This window comes from Somniosus microcephalus, chromosome 11, assembly GCF_052327205.1.
Source record: "Somniosus microcephalus isolate GS21.2 chromosome 11, FLI_Smic_1.0, whole genome shotgun sequence".
Classification (NCBI taxonomy): Eukaryota; Metazoa; Chordata; class Chondrichthyes; order Squaliformes; family Somniosidae; genus Somniosus; species Somniosus microcephalus.
In genome coordinates this window covers 164,495,559-164,514,730 of record NC_140997.1, presented here as the reverse complement: position 1 = coordinate 164,514,730, position 19,172 = coordinate 164,495,559, and the positions used below count along the sequence as shown (strand labels likewise).

The 19,172-nt window shown below is 42.6% G+C and overlaps 1 protein-coding gene across 1 annotated transcript in view; it reads right to left on the bottom strand.

The window, feature by feature from the left end:
- The window catches only part of crbn (cereblon), a 41,621-nt gene extending 23,555 nt beyond the window's left edge, over window positions 1-18,066 (bottom strand). Inside the window, exons 1-3 of the mRNA XM_086001395.1 lie at window positions 17,960-18,066; window positions 4,033-4,136; window positions 1,937-2,139 (exon numbers count right to left, since the gene is read on the bottom strand). Of these exons, the coding sequence (XP_085857521.1) occupies window positions 1,937-2,139; window positions 4,033-4,136; window positions 17,960-18,023 (371 nt within the window). The 5' untranslated portion in view covers window positions 18,024-18,066. The remainder of the gene's footprint in view (window positions 1-1,936; window positions 2,140-4,032; window positions 4,137-17,959) is intronic.
- Window positions 18,067-19,172: the final 1,106 nt, after the last annotated feature.

Below are 19,172 nucleotides of genomic sequence, written 5' to 3'. Positions count from 1 at the left end.
AGTTTCGGATGGGAAACCCGCAAGTCCGGGTTTCCCCACATGCTATGGAGTTGTAACTCCACAGCATGAATCTTTTGTCCTTGACAGGTTCCCCGCCTGCAAGTCAGCCTGACACGCTTGGCTCCCAGTCGGGTGGGAAGACTCCGGAGCCTGGACTAGGTAGGGGGTGTGTGTGCGTGTGTGTAGAGGAAGCATTTCTGCTGTAAAGACACTTATCTTCTCCACAAAGCTGTCAGGTTTCCGAGGCCTAGGAACCCAGCAGGCCACAATTAAACCTGTAGAACAGGTTAAATCAGAGGCGACCAGTCTCATTAAAATATTTAAATTGCCAACCTGCTTACTGGGTTGGCTGCCCACTCCTTGTCCCACCTCCGTTAAACCTGGAAGTGGGCAGGTTTGAGATTTTTAAAATTTTAACCTCAACCAACTCCAACCCATCTGTTTTTGAGTGTTAAAATCCAGCCCTTTGTGTCACATCTGCTTAGAATATCCATTCACCAGTCTTAACAAATCACTCTTGATGCTGCCAGTATGGCACGAAATAAATGTCACCATTATGTGCATAAACTACAAAATAGATGAAACCTTCACCAGCGTAAACTAACAGCGAGCTGAATAAATATATTAAGATTTTTAGGCAGAATAAATTCACAAAAAGGATATTAATTTACACAACACAGCCAAAAATGAGAAATAAGTTCTTAATTCCACCGCACAATTTTGTGGTAAAAACTATGCAATGATGCAAAACTTGTAGCGCAAGTGCAACCTAGCACTTGGTTTACAGCTGCCAGTCTATCACTCGGAAAAGCTAAGCAGGACACTGGTTTATGGTGAACAAGTAATCAAAATCTGTTCCAATTACATGGGATTCTGGAACTTTTACCTGTATGTTGGGGATCACATTCCACAATTCTGTTTGCTTTTCTATATCAGAAAACTAGTGGCCTTCTCTATAATGTACAAAGGAACTGCTATTCCCCATTATCAGGGTTATTGGTTTTGCGCGTCAGCTTGGCCTAGTTGGTCACACTTGTCTGTGATGCAAAAGGTGCCAAGTTCAAGCCTTATTTCCATATTTGGGCACATTAATTAAGCTGACATGCCAATGCAGTACTGCTGCCATTCTTCAGATGTGACATTAAACCAAAGCTCCAGCTGCCTGTTCTTGTGATTACAAGATCGCATGGCACCATTTGAAGAGGAGAAAGGAATTCTCCTAGTGTCATGGTCAATGTTCCTCTTCCAATCATCACCACCAAAAAAAAACTCAGCTCACTTGCTTCTTCATCTTGTTGCTGTTTTAGGATCTTGCCGTGTGCAAAAGAGGGTTGCTGTGTTTGCTTTCATAACAGTCATTGCATTTCAAAGTAAATAGTTGTACGTGAAGCGCTTTGGAACATTTCTGATTGATAAGGCGCGATGTAGTTGCAAGTTTTTGAGCATCATTCATATCTTCACTTTTTTCTCAAATGACATTTGTGCTAGTTTTGTAAATTTCTGCATTAAGATCTTATAGAAAAGAAAATGGCAGCTATTAAAGCTTACTGAATGTGGAAAGGAAATTATTCTGTGGTAAGCGGCTGCACTAAACATATGCAACTTCTAAAGTAGATTATATCTTGTGCAAATATACAATGGTTCAACTGGGAAACAACATATTAAGCACAGTAGCATAAATAATTTTGCTCATCAGCAATAACAAGATTTTCAATGTTTTTGAAGAACTTTCATATAGCCTGCTTTTTCAATAATAATTTTGTGAAAGGATTTTAGGTGTCGGTGTACTGTGGTGGTTTACCACTGTTCATTTCTGAGGCCTCCTCCTCCCCCCCACCCCCAAGTTATGCAAGGCATCTATTCTGTAATTTAATGGAGCCCCTTTAAACAATTAAGTGATCAGCTATTGAAGCTTTCTGAACGTGAAGAAATTAACCTGTAGGCAAGGACACCAAATGTTCTGTCTTTTTGAATCAGGTTTCGCATCATGGATACTTCCTGAGGACGAAAGAGCTGCAGTGGTAATGTCTGCCCAGGAATAAGAATAACTGCAATATGAGGGAGAACTGGGATGCTTGGACAACTATCTTCGTCATGCACGGTCCGGCCGTGAAACTCCTCCATGTTGGTCCCCAAGTACTGAGAAACAAACAAAAAAAATTATATATTAAATGTAAATTTACATTCCTAAATATGTATTTTTTCAAATGTACTCATCACAAAATTGATGGTAAAGACACAGGCATTCCTGAACATGAACAAATTTAGATTTTTTTTGCAGTTTGCAGATAAAACTGATAATTTTTTGTTTGTTGCAATTCCTGTTAATGCTTGAACAAAATCCACACAAGACAATGGACCATAATTTGCTACCCCTACGGGCGAGTACGAGATGCACGCGCGCCCATAGGGGCCGTGCAAGTGCCGGGTTTAGGCATGCAAAGCGCATGCGCTAAAACCCGGAACTTGCGATGTCAAGAATCATCTTGACAGATTGCACGCATCCCCAGAAGGGCCTCATACGCCCCTGGGATACGTGGGCCTCCACGCAGGTCTACGTATAGAGGCCCAGGAACGCAAGTGTCTGAACCTCCAGGACCATCAGTTAAGTTCGTAGATTTGTTGCTGGTCGGAGGCATCCGTCCGCGGGAAGCCTCCGACCGCAAATTCAGCCCCAATATTTTTCCACATACGCACAATTTTTTAAACAGAGGTTGATCAAAGGCAAGAAGCCTTGTTCACTGTTCCCCTGCCTAGCTCAAGGTTGTGGATTCAAAATGTTGTGCCTATACCATGACCTGAGCTGGGATCATAAATTACACACAGATTGGGGATTGAATATGGGCCTATCTGTTCTGTATGTTTCAGTTCTATACTAATGTGCCTTTACCAACTGAGTCACTGGAGTCAGACTATAATGCTTCATTTAATAGCATAAATCAAAATATTTTATCATCATCGGTCAGCCTGCACACAGAGGCTGAGAAACCAACTTTAACGGTACACTGTACTTCAGTTTTCTATGATTTTAAGTTCAATGCATTTACAAATCCTAAAGGTTTAAGTTTTCATTATTACCTTGTTTCCATTGCAAAGGAGAATGTTGGGATGCATGGTTAGGGATATAATATACAAATTTAGACATCTCATTTAAAAACTGTATTGGGCTCTGGTTAGGCCACACCAGCAGTACTGCGTGCAGTTCTGGTCTCATTTCAAAAAAGGTAGAGTTATTGGAGGTAATACAGATAAGGGCCAGATGGTTGATTTCAGAATTAAGGGAATGGCGTATGAGGAAAAGAAAGGCTGAGAGGATATGATAGTTATGATGATCTGGAATGCATTGCCTGAAAAGGGTGGTGGAAGCAGATTCAATAATAACTTTCCAATGGGAATTGGATAAATACTTCCAAGTGGAAAAATTTGCAGGGATATGGGAAAGAGCAGGGCAGCGGGACTAATTGGATAACTGTTGTAAAGAGCTGGCACAGGCACGATGGGCCAATTGACCACCTTCTGTGCTGTAAGAGTTGGTGTTTCCAAATGATTGTTAATATGCTTGCTTCCTACTTTGATCCAATTTGTAGCAAATCATGGAGAAAGTGGAAATAAAAATTGTATTTCAACTGAAATTCCATCAAAGAAAAGCATCAACCAATTTGATTGAATTTTATTTCCCATTTGAAAACTGGCATGGTTGATAATTAGGTCACTGCCAGCATTATGGCAAACATCTCAAGTCATGAAGCCTGTAACAACCTATTCAGGGCAGTTCGGGGTCATGCTGAGGATATGTTAAGGTGTTATAAAAATGCAAGTTTTTTCTTTACCTACTCTACTCAGTCATGCAAGGGATTTACATGGACTTTCAATGATTAAACCATGCTGATATTTTTTAGACCATTTTGTTCTTCGTACTGAAACAATGTTTCAATGTAGGTTGCATGCTTGAAAGCAGTTTTTGTTCTGTTGAGTTTATTTTTTAGAAACAAATCCAGTCACTATTCTATGGTTCTAACATTTTGTACATACAGAGTGTGCGGTTGGTAGACTAGGATCAAAATTGATGGTGCTAGGTTTTTCAGCCTCTTCACTGTCATGGTCTTCCACCTCCATCTCAGCAAAATCATCATCTTCTAATAATGGAAAGAAAAAACGTCACAAAACTGTACAAGTTACAGCATAACTTTAAAAAACTTCAGATGGATTTCAGTATAGTCAAATTGACTTTGGCCCATTTTCTTACACATCAGTTTCTATTATACAGATATAAAATTAAATCCTTTAATAGACATTATGGGCTGGATTTTACCAGCCCCGAGGAGGCGGGACTGCTGGGAAAAGCCCCCAAAATGGGAGCGGGTCCCAAACTCGCCTCCAACCAATCTTCCCGGGAGTCAGGTCCCCGATTTGCGCAAGGACCCAACTCCTAGCAGCGGGAAGAGGATTACAGCCACTTAACTGCCAGGTAACAGGCAGTTAAGAGGCTTTTACCAATTTTTCAACTGTTACTGCAGGCTTCCTGACATCGGGGAACCCCGCCAGGGTAAGTGAGGCGTGGTTATGTTGGTGTTTGGATGACAGCTGCAGAAGTGGTTTAAACGATTCAATGGGACGCTGGTGATTATGCGAGGTAAGGAAAAGTTATGAAAGTAATTTTTAATGTGGTTAGATGTTTCTGCAGGTGACAAGCTGTGACGTGTTTGAGTAGGCTCATCGCATCGGGAGAAGTGACAGATGGCTTCTGCAATCTGTTTTATCCTAAGGAGAGTGTAATTGGAGAGCCTGGGTTCAAGGGCTCACCTCTGGACAGTGATTGCCAGTGTTTGACAGCACCTCAATGCTGTCAAATCATGTCAAACAAGTGTGGTGCATATGCCTTTAAGAAAACCAGCAGATGAAGCGTCATTAACTGACTTCATCTGACACCAGCTTTCCCTTAATTGGCCGGCAAGCCCGCAGGGCCAATCAAGGCAAAATAGCATCTGTTCGTCAGATGTCGCTCGGGGTGGGATTGGAACCCGAAAACTAGCAGTCCTGCCCCGAACTTGGCCTGGAAGGTAAGATTCCACACTATGCCTCAGAAATCAAAAGCAGAAAGTAACTTCAAAACTAACTGCAAATAGTACAGAAATGATTTTACCAGAGATGTCAGAAACAGAATAGAAGTTCTGGTGTTAGTGCAAGCAGATTTAATGATAATTTTATTCAGACACCAGTCTTCTTAAAAAGGGAGGAAGGAGAAAAAAAAAATTCCATAAGTGTAGCTTCAGTTTTCATTATTTATTAGATATATTAATAAACATCTGAGTCAATCTGGGGCATTTGTCAGTTGGTTTATTATACACTGGTGGTATAGTCAGTACTGTGTGAATGGTACAGCCAGAGTTTCCACACATGGGCCCGGATTTTGCAGTCAGCAGTGAATGAACGGTGCAGCCATTCATTACACTTGGCCGCAGACTTTCTATGGGGTTTTAGAAAGTCATTTTGGCGTGGCGCCCTCTACGGGGGATCTGGGACCTGTGTGAACAGGGAACGCAACTGTGTATCTCCTTAACTAATCAGATTGAAGAATTCTTACTGATGCATGCAGAGTCTGAACCAGGAAGTGGCAGTTAGAATATTTAATTCAGTGCTAAATCATGTACAGTACGTGAAAGAAGAGAAGAAAGATGGGACTGAGAGTGCGAGAGAGTAAAAGTTTAAATATTTAAATTTTTTAAATTTAAAATCTGAAGGAATGAGACTCCACACTTTTAAAAGTTAATTTTCAGGGTCAGAGAGGTTGTTTGGAAGTAATTAAGATTTACCACACCTTTAAAAAGTTACTTGCACTGGAATGGACAAGCCCTGACATTTTCTGGCGTGCTTAGTATCACCTACAGCAACTTCACACCATTGAATCCATGTTATATTAATGCAGAGTCTCTCGGTGCGATTCTGGTACAGGTTGAGCGTCCCGAATCCGGCAACCGCAGGACCGAGGCCGAGCCGGTTTTCATGTTTTTCCAGACTTCGGAACGTGTTTCTGATGTCCGAAGTCCAGAAATGCCTGGACCCAGGTTGCGATATTTCCGGTTTTTGATAAGCCTCCTTCAGGGTGTCCGGATTCTGGAACATTTTACGGATTCCAGACGAGCCTGCCACCAATCGTCCCAGAGTCCAGATTTTGGATGCTCAACCTGTATAGCACAGCTTCTGGAGGAGCTGGGCAACTTGGACAGCAACTTCTGGATTTCCTCTTTTAACTGTGCATGTATGATCTTCAGAAGTTGCTGTCCGGTTTACACTTTAATAATGATGTTAACCTCACCTTTATTTTTAACCGCAAAATCCGGGCCATAAATTTTTAAAATCTGTTCATGGCATATGGGTGACAGTGGCAAGTGCACTATTTATTGGTCATCCCTAGTTGCCCAGAGGGTATGAAGAGTCAACCATATAGTGAGAGATTGGAGTCATATGTAGAGCAGACCAGGTGGGGGTGGTGGGTTCCTTTCCCTGAAGGAGTTCAGTGAGCCAGTTAAAATTTTACAACAATATGGCATGATCATCCTCTGGTAGTAGTCAATTTTACAACTTGCCTTGGTGGTATTTGAACTCATGACTTCTGGGTTGATAGTCCAGTACCATAACTACTAGGGAACTGTATCCCATAAATCTCCAATCTGTGCTCAGTTCATCTTTCCAACAACTAGGCAGCCATGCAAGTTACCTTGTGTACCTTCTAATGGAGAGTTAGAGCAGCTTTAGACAACCAACTTTCTTTGTAATAAGTAGTCCATAGTGATCTACAGAAATGTGAAAATATAAACAAACCAGGCTTGTAGGTAAAAGAAATGTGGAAAAGTCAAAGGAATGGAAATCTGCAGTGAAGAATTACAGGTTACAAGGATAAGTATTGATAGAGATGATCAAACACTATGGGACACAATGGCACTGGTACGCCATAGAAATATCATCCACAGAAAACAATGAGTCAGTGTTTGAATAATTTTAAAAGGTAAATGGCGATATATATATTCTGGGCTTCGTTCAAATCGACCTTTGGTGTAAACTTCAGGAAGGAATTTTATAGAGCTCTCTGTCAAGAGACTACAGTAATGAGGCAATTTGCACATGGCTTGTAAATGTAATGTCCATTTCGAGCGGAGTGGCCTATTCTCATTCCAGATTTCCTCACCTGAATTGAACAGCATTTTTTAAATAGTTAACCTCCTAGTCCTTATGACAGGTGAACCTTCCTCCCTTTATTTTTTTCCAGTTACTCTGCTGCAGTAATGCAATGAAAATGTGTGTCAGGATTGTCGGAAGTGGGAAGTTGGCCATGAATTGATTTTTGGAATGTCTTATATGAAAATTGCAGTAATCATATAAACTCTACTTAAATTAGAAGCATTTCACTGATCCAAATGTAATCACACCTGTTCAGTTTTGAACTCTTAAATTTGCATTGAAATATACAGAATACATTTTAATTTGTACTTCACTGCAATTGTCATTCATTGACAATCAGTGCACAAACAATGCCTGCATGGTTACTGAGGATGCTTCACGGTGTTTCTTGGTAGAATTCAAGACAGGAAGATGATTACAGTAGATGCCATACAGTGCTTTAATCTGAGAGTTCTCATTAGTAGAAACACTTTTACATTCATTGTAATCATAAGCATTATTTGAATAATAATTAAGCTCAGCTGGTTGTAGTTTCAAGCTCCACTCGAAAACTTGAGCACATAATTTGGATTTGGAGGAAGGGACCGAGTGCAACATATCCAAGTTTGCCGACGATACAAAGATGGGAGGGAAAGCAGTGAGTGAAGAGGACATAAAAACCTGCAAAAGGACATAGACAGGCTAAGTGAGTGGGCAGAAATTTGGCAGATGGAATATAATGTTGGAAAGTGTGAGGTTATGTACTTTGGCAGAAAAAATCAAAGAGCAAGTTATTATCTAAATGGAGAGAAACTGCAAAGTGCTACAGTACAAAGGGATCTGGGGATCCTGGTGCATGAAACACAGAAGGTTCAGGTACACCAGGTGATCAGGAAGGCCAATGGAATCTTGGCTTTTATTGCAAGGGGGATGGAGTATAAAAGCAGGGAAGTCTTGCTTCAGTTATACAGGGTACTGGCGAGGCCACACCTGGAATACTGCGTGCAGTTTTGGTTTCCATATTTAAGAAAATATATACTTGCTCTCGAGGCAGTTCAGAGAAGGTTCACTCGGTTGATTTCGGAGATGAGGGGGTTGACTTATGAGGAAAGGTTGAGTAGGTTGGGCCTCTACTCATTGGAATTCACAAGAATGAGAGGCGATCTTATCGAAACATATAAGATGTGAGGGGGCTTGATCGGGTGGATGCGGTAAGGATGTTTCCACTGATGGGTGAGACTAGAACTAGGGGGCATAGTCTTAGAATAAGGGGCTGCCCTTTCAAAACTGAGATGAGGAGAAACTTCTTCACTCAGAGGGTAGTAAATCTATGGAATTTGCTACCTCAGAGCTGTGGAAGCCGAGACATTAAATAAATTTAAAACGGAGATAGACAGTTTCCTAGCTGATAAGGGAATTAGGGGATTACAGGGAGCGGGCAGGGAAGTGGACGGGAGTCTAGGTTCGGATCAGCCATGATCCTACTGAATGGCAGAGCAGGCCCGAGGGGCCGTATGGCCTACTCCTGCTTCTTAGGTTTTATAATCTAGACTGACCTCAATGCAGAGATCAATGAATGTTGCGTTGGGAAGTGCCATCTTTTGAATGAGACATTAAACCAAGATCCCTCCCAGTTGTTTAGGTGGATGTACAAGATTCTGTGGCATTATTTAAAGAGGGAGCTCTCCTGACCAACAGCCACCCCCCCCCCCCCCCAAAACATCACAACAACCTATTAACTGGCCATTTATCTTATTTGTTGGATCTTGTTGCATGCAAATTGGCAGCCGTTTGCCTACAGCCATTTAGTGCCTCACCCAAATGGCTACCCTTCCTGTCTGCGTCGACATCACAACCAAGCCTGATCCTGACTTTATCTGACAGTCACACATATGCACTTTCCATGAGTTGTCACTGGATGAAGAGGAAACTCAGGTTGTTTTCCACTTTCTTACCTGGAAACACCAAAGAGAATTGCAGCACCCCCCCTCCCCCCAAAGGAGATCAGCTAATTTAAGCATAAACCAGCAGTAATTTTAATGGCCTGGATTTTCCGGTGGCAATGACGGCGAAACTGTCAGCATTTTCCGTCATTACCCCTCTGAAACTGACCGCAACCTCAGGATTTAGTGCATGCGCAGATAAATGCAGAAATCCTGAAGTTGCGGTCAGTCATTCACTGCTTTGCCATAGGTTGCGCTGTGAACTCCCCAGAGCTGGCAATCAGTTAAATCATGAAAACTTCCCCTTTTACGATGGAATATCGCTGTTGAAAACCCCCTAAAACTTTAAGCCTGAAAAACTAGTTTTATATTTGTAGAATGTCAAATCAAGAATTACAAGTTGTTAATATAATTTTTTGAAGTTTATATTTCAGCTTCTAGCTTAATGTGTATGTCCCAATCTTTATTTCACTCTGTAAAATTTATAAAAAAGTAAATTAGAATGTGCATTTTAGTTCCTGGTTTGCTGTCTGAGAGAATTCTTCAATGCGATTGGCTGCTTAGCAAGCTTGATGACATCACTGTTGCTGGCGCTCAGGATTCGCTTTATTTGGTGCCAGATTCAAACAAAGGTTGGGAGAACTCAAATTCAAGCCAGAGATTGCTAGATCTTTGTGGGCAGCTTTCTTTGAGCTCAGCGGCGAGCACCATCGCTGACTGCAAATTTCAGGCCTATGCATCTAAAATACACTTAAATTGTACCAAAATCTATGTTTCACGTAAAACTTTTTTTTTGACGAAATTATATCCGCATAAAACCGAGGTGAAGAAAACTGATGTTATACAAAAAGGGTTACAAAGTGTGCAAGGAGAACTCTCCATCAAGCAACACTGACCCCACCATCTCATGAGTAACTCACCACTTTGGCATACTACTAGCTGTTCAGCTGTATTTTATACATACTATAATACAGCTAAATGACAATTTAAAAATATTTGTTTAAAGTAACACTGACTTCATCTAGTGGCTACTGTGGATATAGCAATTTCTTGCAGAACATCAACAATAGTTGAATTGATACATCGTCACCATACTTCATGAACATGGTAAATATTTGTCAGCTGTGATGTCACCACTGTATCCTGACCTTGAACGCGAGTTAAAATTGTTGTGTTGGCTGAAATTAAGTGATGGTACACAGTATAAGAAACATCTACTAAAGAACAGCTAATCCTTATTAAACCAGGCCGCTACACTACACTCCATAAGCCTTTCCTCCTAACCAACCTCTAGTTCCTGCTCCTTTTCATGCTGCATGTTAACTGTTGTCCCATCTTATGAGTGAAAGTATTTATCATCACTACTTTTTAAGCTACTTGACTAAATCATACTACCCATATGTAAAACAAAGGGCAGATCAGGAAAAGTATCATACTGGGGCTACATTTATGCAGACACAGGGTGTTGCAGAAAAGTATAGACCAGATAGTGTACCTTCATTTTAATTGTACAAAACTCAGCTCACAAATTAGATGGTCATCACTGGAGCATATTCGGAGTTTATGTTTTTTATCCTACTGTCACACAACAGAGGCAGGCTGGCTAGTGGCACTTGTTACCTCTGTTGAACATTGCCCACATCATGTGTGAAACATCAACAATCCTGATCACACTAATTGGTACACAAGCAGCCTTTAGATTTCCAGTACAGCTTGCTCATTGAATTGGGTGAATAAAATCAGTTGGAAGACGAGATGCTGCTGAGGTGATTAGCTTTATATGCAGAACAGTTTTCCAAGGAGCAGAGTTGATGGTTTAGAACCAGTGGGGTGTTACTTTCCCTAACTTCAGTTATTGGATATGAAATAACATTCTGACCACTATTGCTTGGCCCACTTCAGTCGCAGACTATGAATGGCCTATTTTTTCCTGAACCAGCAGCGTGGTATTGGGTTTCCCAATGCCGCAAAACAAACTACCAATTCCTAACAAGTGCCCCCCAAGGGGAGCACCACTAACATAGCTGGTTCAAACAAACTAAAATTGCATGCGTTATATGACCTTATCCTGTGATTGTCAATGAAATAGGTCTTGCAGTACCATAGGCTTCAAGCAAATCAATGGAACTATGTGAACCGCATGTCACTGTTGCTCAATAATATACCTAACAATACAAGTCTATTCCCTTTTACGCTGATGCATTCATTCAGTTTTTTAAAAATTCTTATCTAATATAGGTCTTCTAACTTTGATCATAATTTTATAAACCTTAATACCAATAGGCCTCAACCATAATCTTCAGTTTGGGTGAAAAACCTCAAACCTTCAGAAGGTTCATCCATGCTGAGGAGCATGGGTAAAAACATAATACTTGCCGAATTTTCCTAGTAAACAGAGAAATATTTTATATTTGAAACAATCACACAAGTTGTGTTTCCTTTATGAACTCATCTTCTGTGTTACACACAGTCCTGCCACATCCATTCGTGAATGGTGGTGGACAATTAAACCACTAACAGGAGGAGGCTGCTCCATGAACATCTCCATCCTCAATGATTACATAGGATATGCGGCACAGAAACAGGCCATTTGGCCCAACCAATCCATGGCGGCATTTATGCTCCACTCAAGCCTCCTCCCCTCCCGTCTTTCCTCATCCAACGATCAGCATAACTCTCTATTCCCTTCCCCCTCATATGCTTATCTAGCCTCCCCTTAAATGCATCTACACTATTTGCCTCAACTACTCCCTATGGTAGTGAGTTCCACATTCTCACCACCCTCTGGGTAAAGAAATTTCTTCTGAATTTCCTATTTGATTTCTTGGTGGCTATCTTATATTGATGGCCTCTAGTGATATAGTGATGCCCACAAGTGGAAACACTCTGTATCTACTCTATCAAAACCGTTCAGAATGTTAAAGTCCTCTATTTAGGTCACCCCTCAGCCTTCTCTTTACAAGAGAAAAGAGACCCAGCCCGTTCTTCCTTTCCTGATGGGTATACCCTCACATTTCTGGTATCATCCTTGTAAATCTTCTCTGCACCCTCTTCAGGTCCTCTATATCCTTTTTATAATATGGTGACCAGAATTGTACACTGTACTCCAAGTGTGGTTTAACCACGGTTCAATACAAGTTTAGCATAACTTCACTACTTTTCAATTCAATCCCTCTAGAAATAAACCCTAATGTCAGCAGAGCCCAGCATTCGAGTGCAAAAGACATAATGCAACGACCTCGGCCAGAAGTGCCGAAGTGGACGATCCATCGCGGCCTCCTCCCGAGGTCCCCACCAACTTAGAAGCCGGTCTTCAGCCAATTCGATTCACTCCATGTGATATCAAGAAATGGCCGAGCGCACTGGACACAGCAAAGGCTACGGGCCCAGACAACATACCACTGTAGTGCTGAAGACTTGTGCTCCAGAACTAGCTACGCCTCTAACCAAGCTGTTCCAGTACAGCTACAGCACTGGCATCTACCCAACAAAGTGGAAAATTGGCCACAAAAAGCAAGAGAAATCAAATCCGGCAATTACCACCCCATCAGTCTACTCTCAATCATCAGCAACGTGATGGAAGGTGTCGCCGACAGTGCTATCAAGCGACATTTACTCACCAATACTCAGTTTGGATTCTACCAGGACCATTGGCTCCAAACCTCATTACAGCCTTGGTCCAAACATGAACTAAAAAAAGAGCTGAATTTGAGGCGAGGCAAGTGACTGCCCTTGACAACAAGGAGCCCTAGTAAAATTGAAGTCAATGGGAATCGGGTGGAAAACTCTCCACTGTCTGGAGTCATACCTAGCACAAAGGAAGATGGTTGTGATTGTTGGGAGGCCAATCATCTCAGTCCCAGGACATTGCTGCAGGAGTTCCTCAGGGCAGTGTCCTGGGCCCAACCATCTTCAGCTGCTTCATCAGTGACCTTCCTGCCTTCATAAAGGTCAGAAGTGGGGATGTCCACTGATGATTGCAGTGTGTTCAGTTCCATTCGCAACTCCTCAGATAATGAAACAGTCCATGTCTGCATGCAGCAAAACCTGAACAACATTCAGGCTTGGGCTGATGTGTGGTGTGAATGTTACTTGCCACTTAAGTGTCAGGCAATGACCATTTCCAACAAGAGAAGTCTAACCACCTCCCCATGACATTCAATTGCATTACCATCGACAAATCCCTCAACAACATCCTGGAGGGGGTCCACCATTGACCAGAAATTTAACTGGACTAGCCACATAAATACTCCAACAAAACTCAAGAAACTCAACACCATCTAGGACAAAGCAACCCGCTTGATTGGCAGCCCATCCACCACCAGTGCACCTGCAGCCAAGGTGTATGGGAACACCACCACCTTCAAGTTCCCCTCCAAGTCACATACCATCCTGACTTGAAAATATATAATCGTTCCTTCATTGTCACTGGGTCAAAATCCTGGAACTACCTCCCTAACAGCACTGTGAGAGTACCTTCACCACAAGGTCTGCAGCAGTTCAAGAAGGCAGCTCATCACCACCTTCTCATGAGCAATTAGGGATGGGCAATATATTCTGGTCTTGCCAGTGACACCCACATCCCATGAATGAATTTTTAAAAACTTGTATTTATATAGCACCTTTAACATAGTAAAACGTCCCAAGGCACTTCACAGGAGCGTTATCAAACAAAATTTGACACCGAGCCACATAAGGAGATATTAGGCAGAAAAAAAGGTAGGTTTTAAGGAGCGTCTTAAGAAGGAAAGAGAGGTTTCGGGAGGGAATTGCAGAGTTTAAGGCCTTGGCAGCTGAAGGCACGGCCAACAATGGTGGAGCGATTAAATCAGGATGCTCAAGAGACCAGATTTAGAGGAGTGCAGATATCTCGGAGGGTTGTAGAGCTGGAGGAGATTACAGAGATAGGGAGGGGCGAGGCCATCTAGGGATTTGAAAACAAGGATGAGGATTCTTAACCTGGAGCCAATGTAGGTTAGCGAGCACAGGGGTGTTGGGGGAACAGGACTTGGTGCGAGCTAGGACACAGGCAGCAGAGTTTTGGATGACCTCAAGTTTACAGAGGGTACGACGTGGGAGGCTGGCCAGCAATGTATTTAACTGGTCAAGTCTCGAGGTAACAAAGGCATGGATGAGGGCTTCAGCAACAGATGAGCTGAAGCAGGGGGCAGAGTCCGGCGATGTTACTGAGGTGGAAATAGGCGGTCTTAGTGATGGCATGGATACGTGGTCGGAAGCTCATCTAGGGGTCAAATGTACTTTTAATTAATGTACAGTAGAATTCGTGCCATCCTTAGCCATGTCCTAAACTTAGGTTGACCCTCAAAAGTAGAACTTTTCTTTAAAGAAACAAGATTTCTGAGTTTTTAAAACTAACCTTCTAATTCCAAATGTTACTACTGGATTAAAAGCTTTTAAAGCAGATTTTTTATAGCTGTGATATTTTTATCTTCAATATTGGCAGTCATGCTAGTTTTAGCTTATAGATTGTAGCAAGCTACACTTTGTGAATGGAATTTATCAACTTAAAGAAACCAGGGAGGGTTTAATGCACAAGACCCTGCTCTCTCTCCTGCCTTCCCCCACCCCCAAATATAGCCAGCATAGTTATTGAACTGTAATGTTCAATAATTATGCTTGGCAGTAAGTTATGCTTTGTAAGTTGTGGTCAAAACACAAGGTTCTCCAAAGTACTGCCTTGCATATCAGTTTTTTATTCCTCCAAATATTTTTGCTGCACTTCTAGACCATAATTTTATTTTGCTCTCCCTTTCTTGCACAATGCCTTGAAGCTAGAAGTCTGTGCTGCGTAAAAGGAGAATCTAGAATAGGTTTTCCAAGTCTTCACCTACCTCCGGCAGATATCAGAAAAACAATGGACAGAAAACTGTGGGCACTCAAAATTTAACATTAACTTGAAACCCAAATCGAGTCAAGAATGGCTCTGGAAAATGACACATACACACAGTTCATGATACAAAATGTCCAATCTTCAGATTTATGAAACAAAGAGCTATGTCAGTAACTGTAAGAGAGGGGGAGATAAATCCAGACTGAGACTGAGAGAAATAAGGACAGAGAAAATGAGATAGGACAGTTGAGAAGATGAAGAGGGAGAGAATTTTTTTACAAGTAATTAGGTAGAAACAAAAGCATGGCAAATGCCATCTTGATTTGCTGCATAGCACACTTAGAATTACAGCGACACGATCAGTAAACATAATATTAAAGTATTACACATTTTAAATATACTATCAGTAGATATTTTTTTGCTAGGTCATCAAATATAGAAAGAATCCAGCAGAGAGACAAAGATATTGATAGGAACTCCTAGGAATAGGTGCACGAATTTGGGGTTCAATTTAGAAATGATAATTTTCTGCCCTCCTCTCCTGACGTTGTGGTACGGTTTCACTGGTCACCCTCTGGCACCTCACCCAAATGGCCATTCGGTGTGAACCGAGACACTGAGCATCAGCTGGTGATTTGACAGGAATGTACATTACAACCAACCCCAATTCTGTCTTCAGTCAATGCTTATACATGCAGAAGCAATTAGATTTGGGAACTCCAGTTGATTTTTCCTCCATTTTAGCCTAGCACAATTCAAACAATTCTTGTGCTCCAACTTCAACACCACCCTCTCTTCTGATAGAACTTGAATATCAAGTAATAAAAGCTTGCATTTATTGATTAGGACATCCCAAAACTCTTTAAAACCAATGAAGTAATTTTGAAGTGTAGTCACTGTTGTAATGTAGGAAACGCAGCAGCCAATTTGCACACAGCAAGCTCCCACAAACAGCACTGTGATAATGACTAAATAATCTATTTTAGTGATGTTGATTGCGGGTTAAATATTGGCCCTGGGATAATTTTAGTGTCATGGGATCTTTTCCGTCCACCTGCGAGTGCAGACAGGGGGCTGGATTTTACCAGCCCTGAGGAGGCGGGTCTGGAGGTGGGACTGCTGGGAAAATCCCCAAAAATGGGAGCGGGTACCAAAGCCGCTCCCAACCCGCCTCCAACCAATTTTCCCGGGAGTTGGGTCCCCAATTTGCTCAGGGTCCCGACTCGTAGAGGCGGGAAGAGGATTACAGCCACTTAACTGCCTGTTAACAGGCAGCTAAGAGGCTTTTTCCACTGCTGCTGCGGGCTTCCTGATGTCAGGGAACCCCGCCAGGGTAAGTGAGGCATGATGTGGGTCTACTGTAATTTTTTGTGTATAGATGACAGCTGTAAAAGTGGTTTAAACAATTCAATGGGACGCTGGTGAGTATGAGAGATAAGGAAAAGTTATGAAAGTAATTTTTAATGTGGTTAGATGTTTCTGCAGGTGACAAGCTGTGAAGTGTTTGAGTAGGCTCATCTCATCAGGAGAAGTGACAGATGGCTTCTGCAATCTCAGCTGCAGCTGCCATCTGTTTTGTCCTAAGGAGAGAGTAATTGGAGAGTCTGGGTGTAAGGGCTCACCTTTGGACAGTGATTGTCAGTGTTTAACAGCACCTCAATGCTGTCAAACACTGTCAAATCATCTGTCAAACAAGCGTAGTGCATAATATTTAAGAAAACCGGCAGATGAAGTGTCATCAACTGACAGGGCAGGCTTAGCAAGGCCAATCAGGGGAAAATAGCGTCAGCTCATCAGACGTCGCTGGGGGCGGGACTGGAATCCAAAAACCAGCAGTCCCGCCTCAAACTCGGCCTTCCAGGTAAGATTCCACCCAGGGCCTCAGTTTTAATGTCATCCGAAAGACAGCATCTCCGACAGTGCAGCATAACCTCCGTACTGCATTGGAGTGTTAGCCTAGATTTTTGTGCTCAAGTCTCTGGAGTGGGGCTTGAACCCACAACCTCCTGAGTCAGAGGCTGGAGTGCTAACAACAGAGCCATGGCTGACCATAGCTAGCATGGTAGCGACTCCAGTTATCAATAGTTTGCATTCTTGGCACAATATTCTCCTTAGCATATTCACAAATATTAGACAAAGGTATTTCCCAAACCAGTGAATCTTGAAAACAAAGCTATTCATCACTAAATATAAAATTACTCAAAAGTCCAAATCAACTGGGGATTTAACCAGCTCTTTTTGCATCAACCTATACGGAGTGCTGAGACCAATATATTGTCAACCAGTGGCTCAGTTGGTAGCATCCTCGCCTCCAAGGCAGACGGTTGTGGGTTCAATGCCCTCTCCTTGAGACTTGAGCACAAAAATCTAGGTTGACTCTCCATTACAGTAGAGGGATTACTTTCAGTACTGACAGATGGATCTGTCAAGAAGATTCTTGACAGATCGCAAGTTCCATGTTTTCGCACATGGGCTTCACCCTAGAACTTGCGCAGCCCTTATATGGGTACGTACGCACCCGCAAGGGCCACAAATGATGGGCCACTATCTGGTCATTATCACACTGCTGTTTGTGGGAGCTTGCTGTGCACAAACTGGCTGCCACATTACAACAGTGACTACACCTCAAAAAGTACTTCCATGCACTGTAAATCACATTTGGACGTCTGGTGGATGTGAAAGGCGCTATATAAATGCAAGTCTTCTTTATATGCGAGTACTAAAATATTTCCACGACTATTAAATACGAATAACCACAGGATCTAAAAGAACCAGAAATGGGCTCCGATTCTTATTGAGAACCACGGCACCAATGAAACGTTTTTCCAACACCCTGCTGACAGTCGGTGCTAAGTGAAGCTGCAGCAATCCTCGCCTGGCCTGGCCTGGCTGCCCTCCCCCGCTCACTTTCCCCTTTCGGTTGGTGGCAACCGGATCTCCTGCTGTTGCTGCCGTCGCCGCACTAACTGTCCCCATCACTTGCACCTCCCACGGTCGCGGTCCTTACCCGCCTCCGGCAACAGCCGATTCTCCAGCTCGTCGCCATCTCGTCCTCCTTCTTCCTCCGCCATCTTTGTTGTTTATCTCAGTGCATTGTGGGGAATATACGCACTCGGACTGGCGCGCGCACGCGCAGAGGCGGCGGGCCCACAGTCGGCAGGTTGGGCGGGCCTGCGCCCCTGGCACCATCTGCACCGCCTGCCCACCCGGAGGTTGTCATTTGGGCGTGGTGCCACCTCCCTGGAACTGTCCACACTCAGCAGCTGCAGTGATTCATCGAATGGTTACAGCACAGAAGGAGGCCATTCGGTCTGTCGAGCCCCTGACAGCTCTCTGCAAGAGCACTTAAGCTAGTCCCACTCCCCTGCCCTTTCCTCCCCCCAGCCCTGCAAATTTATTTCCTTCAGATACTTATCCAACTCCCTTTTGAAAGCCGCAAATGAATCTGCCCCCACCACCCTTTCAGGCAGTGCATTCCAGATCTTAACCACTTGCTGCGTTTTTTGTTATGTCGCCTTTGATTCTTTTGCCAATCACCTTAAAGCTGTGTCCTTTGGTTCTCGACCCTTCTGCCAATCGGAACAGTACCCATTATCTACTCTGTTCAAACCCCTCATGATTTTGAACACCTCTATCAAATCTCTCTCAATCTTCTCTGCTCCAAGGAGAACAACCCTAGCTTCTCCAGTCTACAAATATATATTCCTCTCGGGCATAAAAACCCAAAAGGAAAAGTGATCCAACCATGGCTAACAAAAGAAATTAAAGCTAGTATTAAGTCAAAGGAGAAAGCTTATAAAGTTGCCAGAAAAAGCGGTCAGCCTGAGGATTGGGATCTTTTTAGAAATCAGCAAAGGAACCAAGAAATTGATAAAGAAAGGGAAAATGGAATATGAGCACAAACTAGCGAAAAATATAAAAACGGATTGTAAAAGCTTCTATAGGTATGTGAAAAGGAAAAGACTGGCAAAGGTAAATGTAGGTCCTTTACAGTCGGAGATGGGAGAATTTATAATGAGGAATGAGGAAATGGCAGAGAAATTAAATAAATACTTTGTGTGGTGAGATTGAGGAACTTAAAGGAATTATTATTTGTAAAAAAACAGTACTAGCAAAATTAATGGGACTAAAAGTCGATAAATCCCAAGGACCGGATGACCTACATCCTAGGGTTTTGAAAGAGGTGGCCATTGGGATAGTGGACACATTGGTTGTCATCT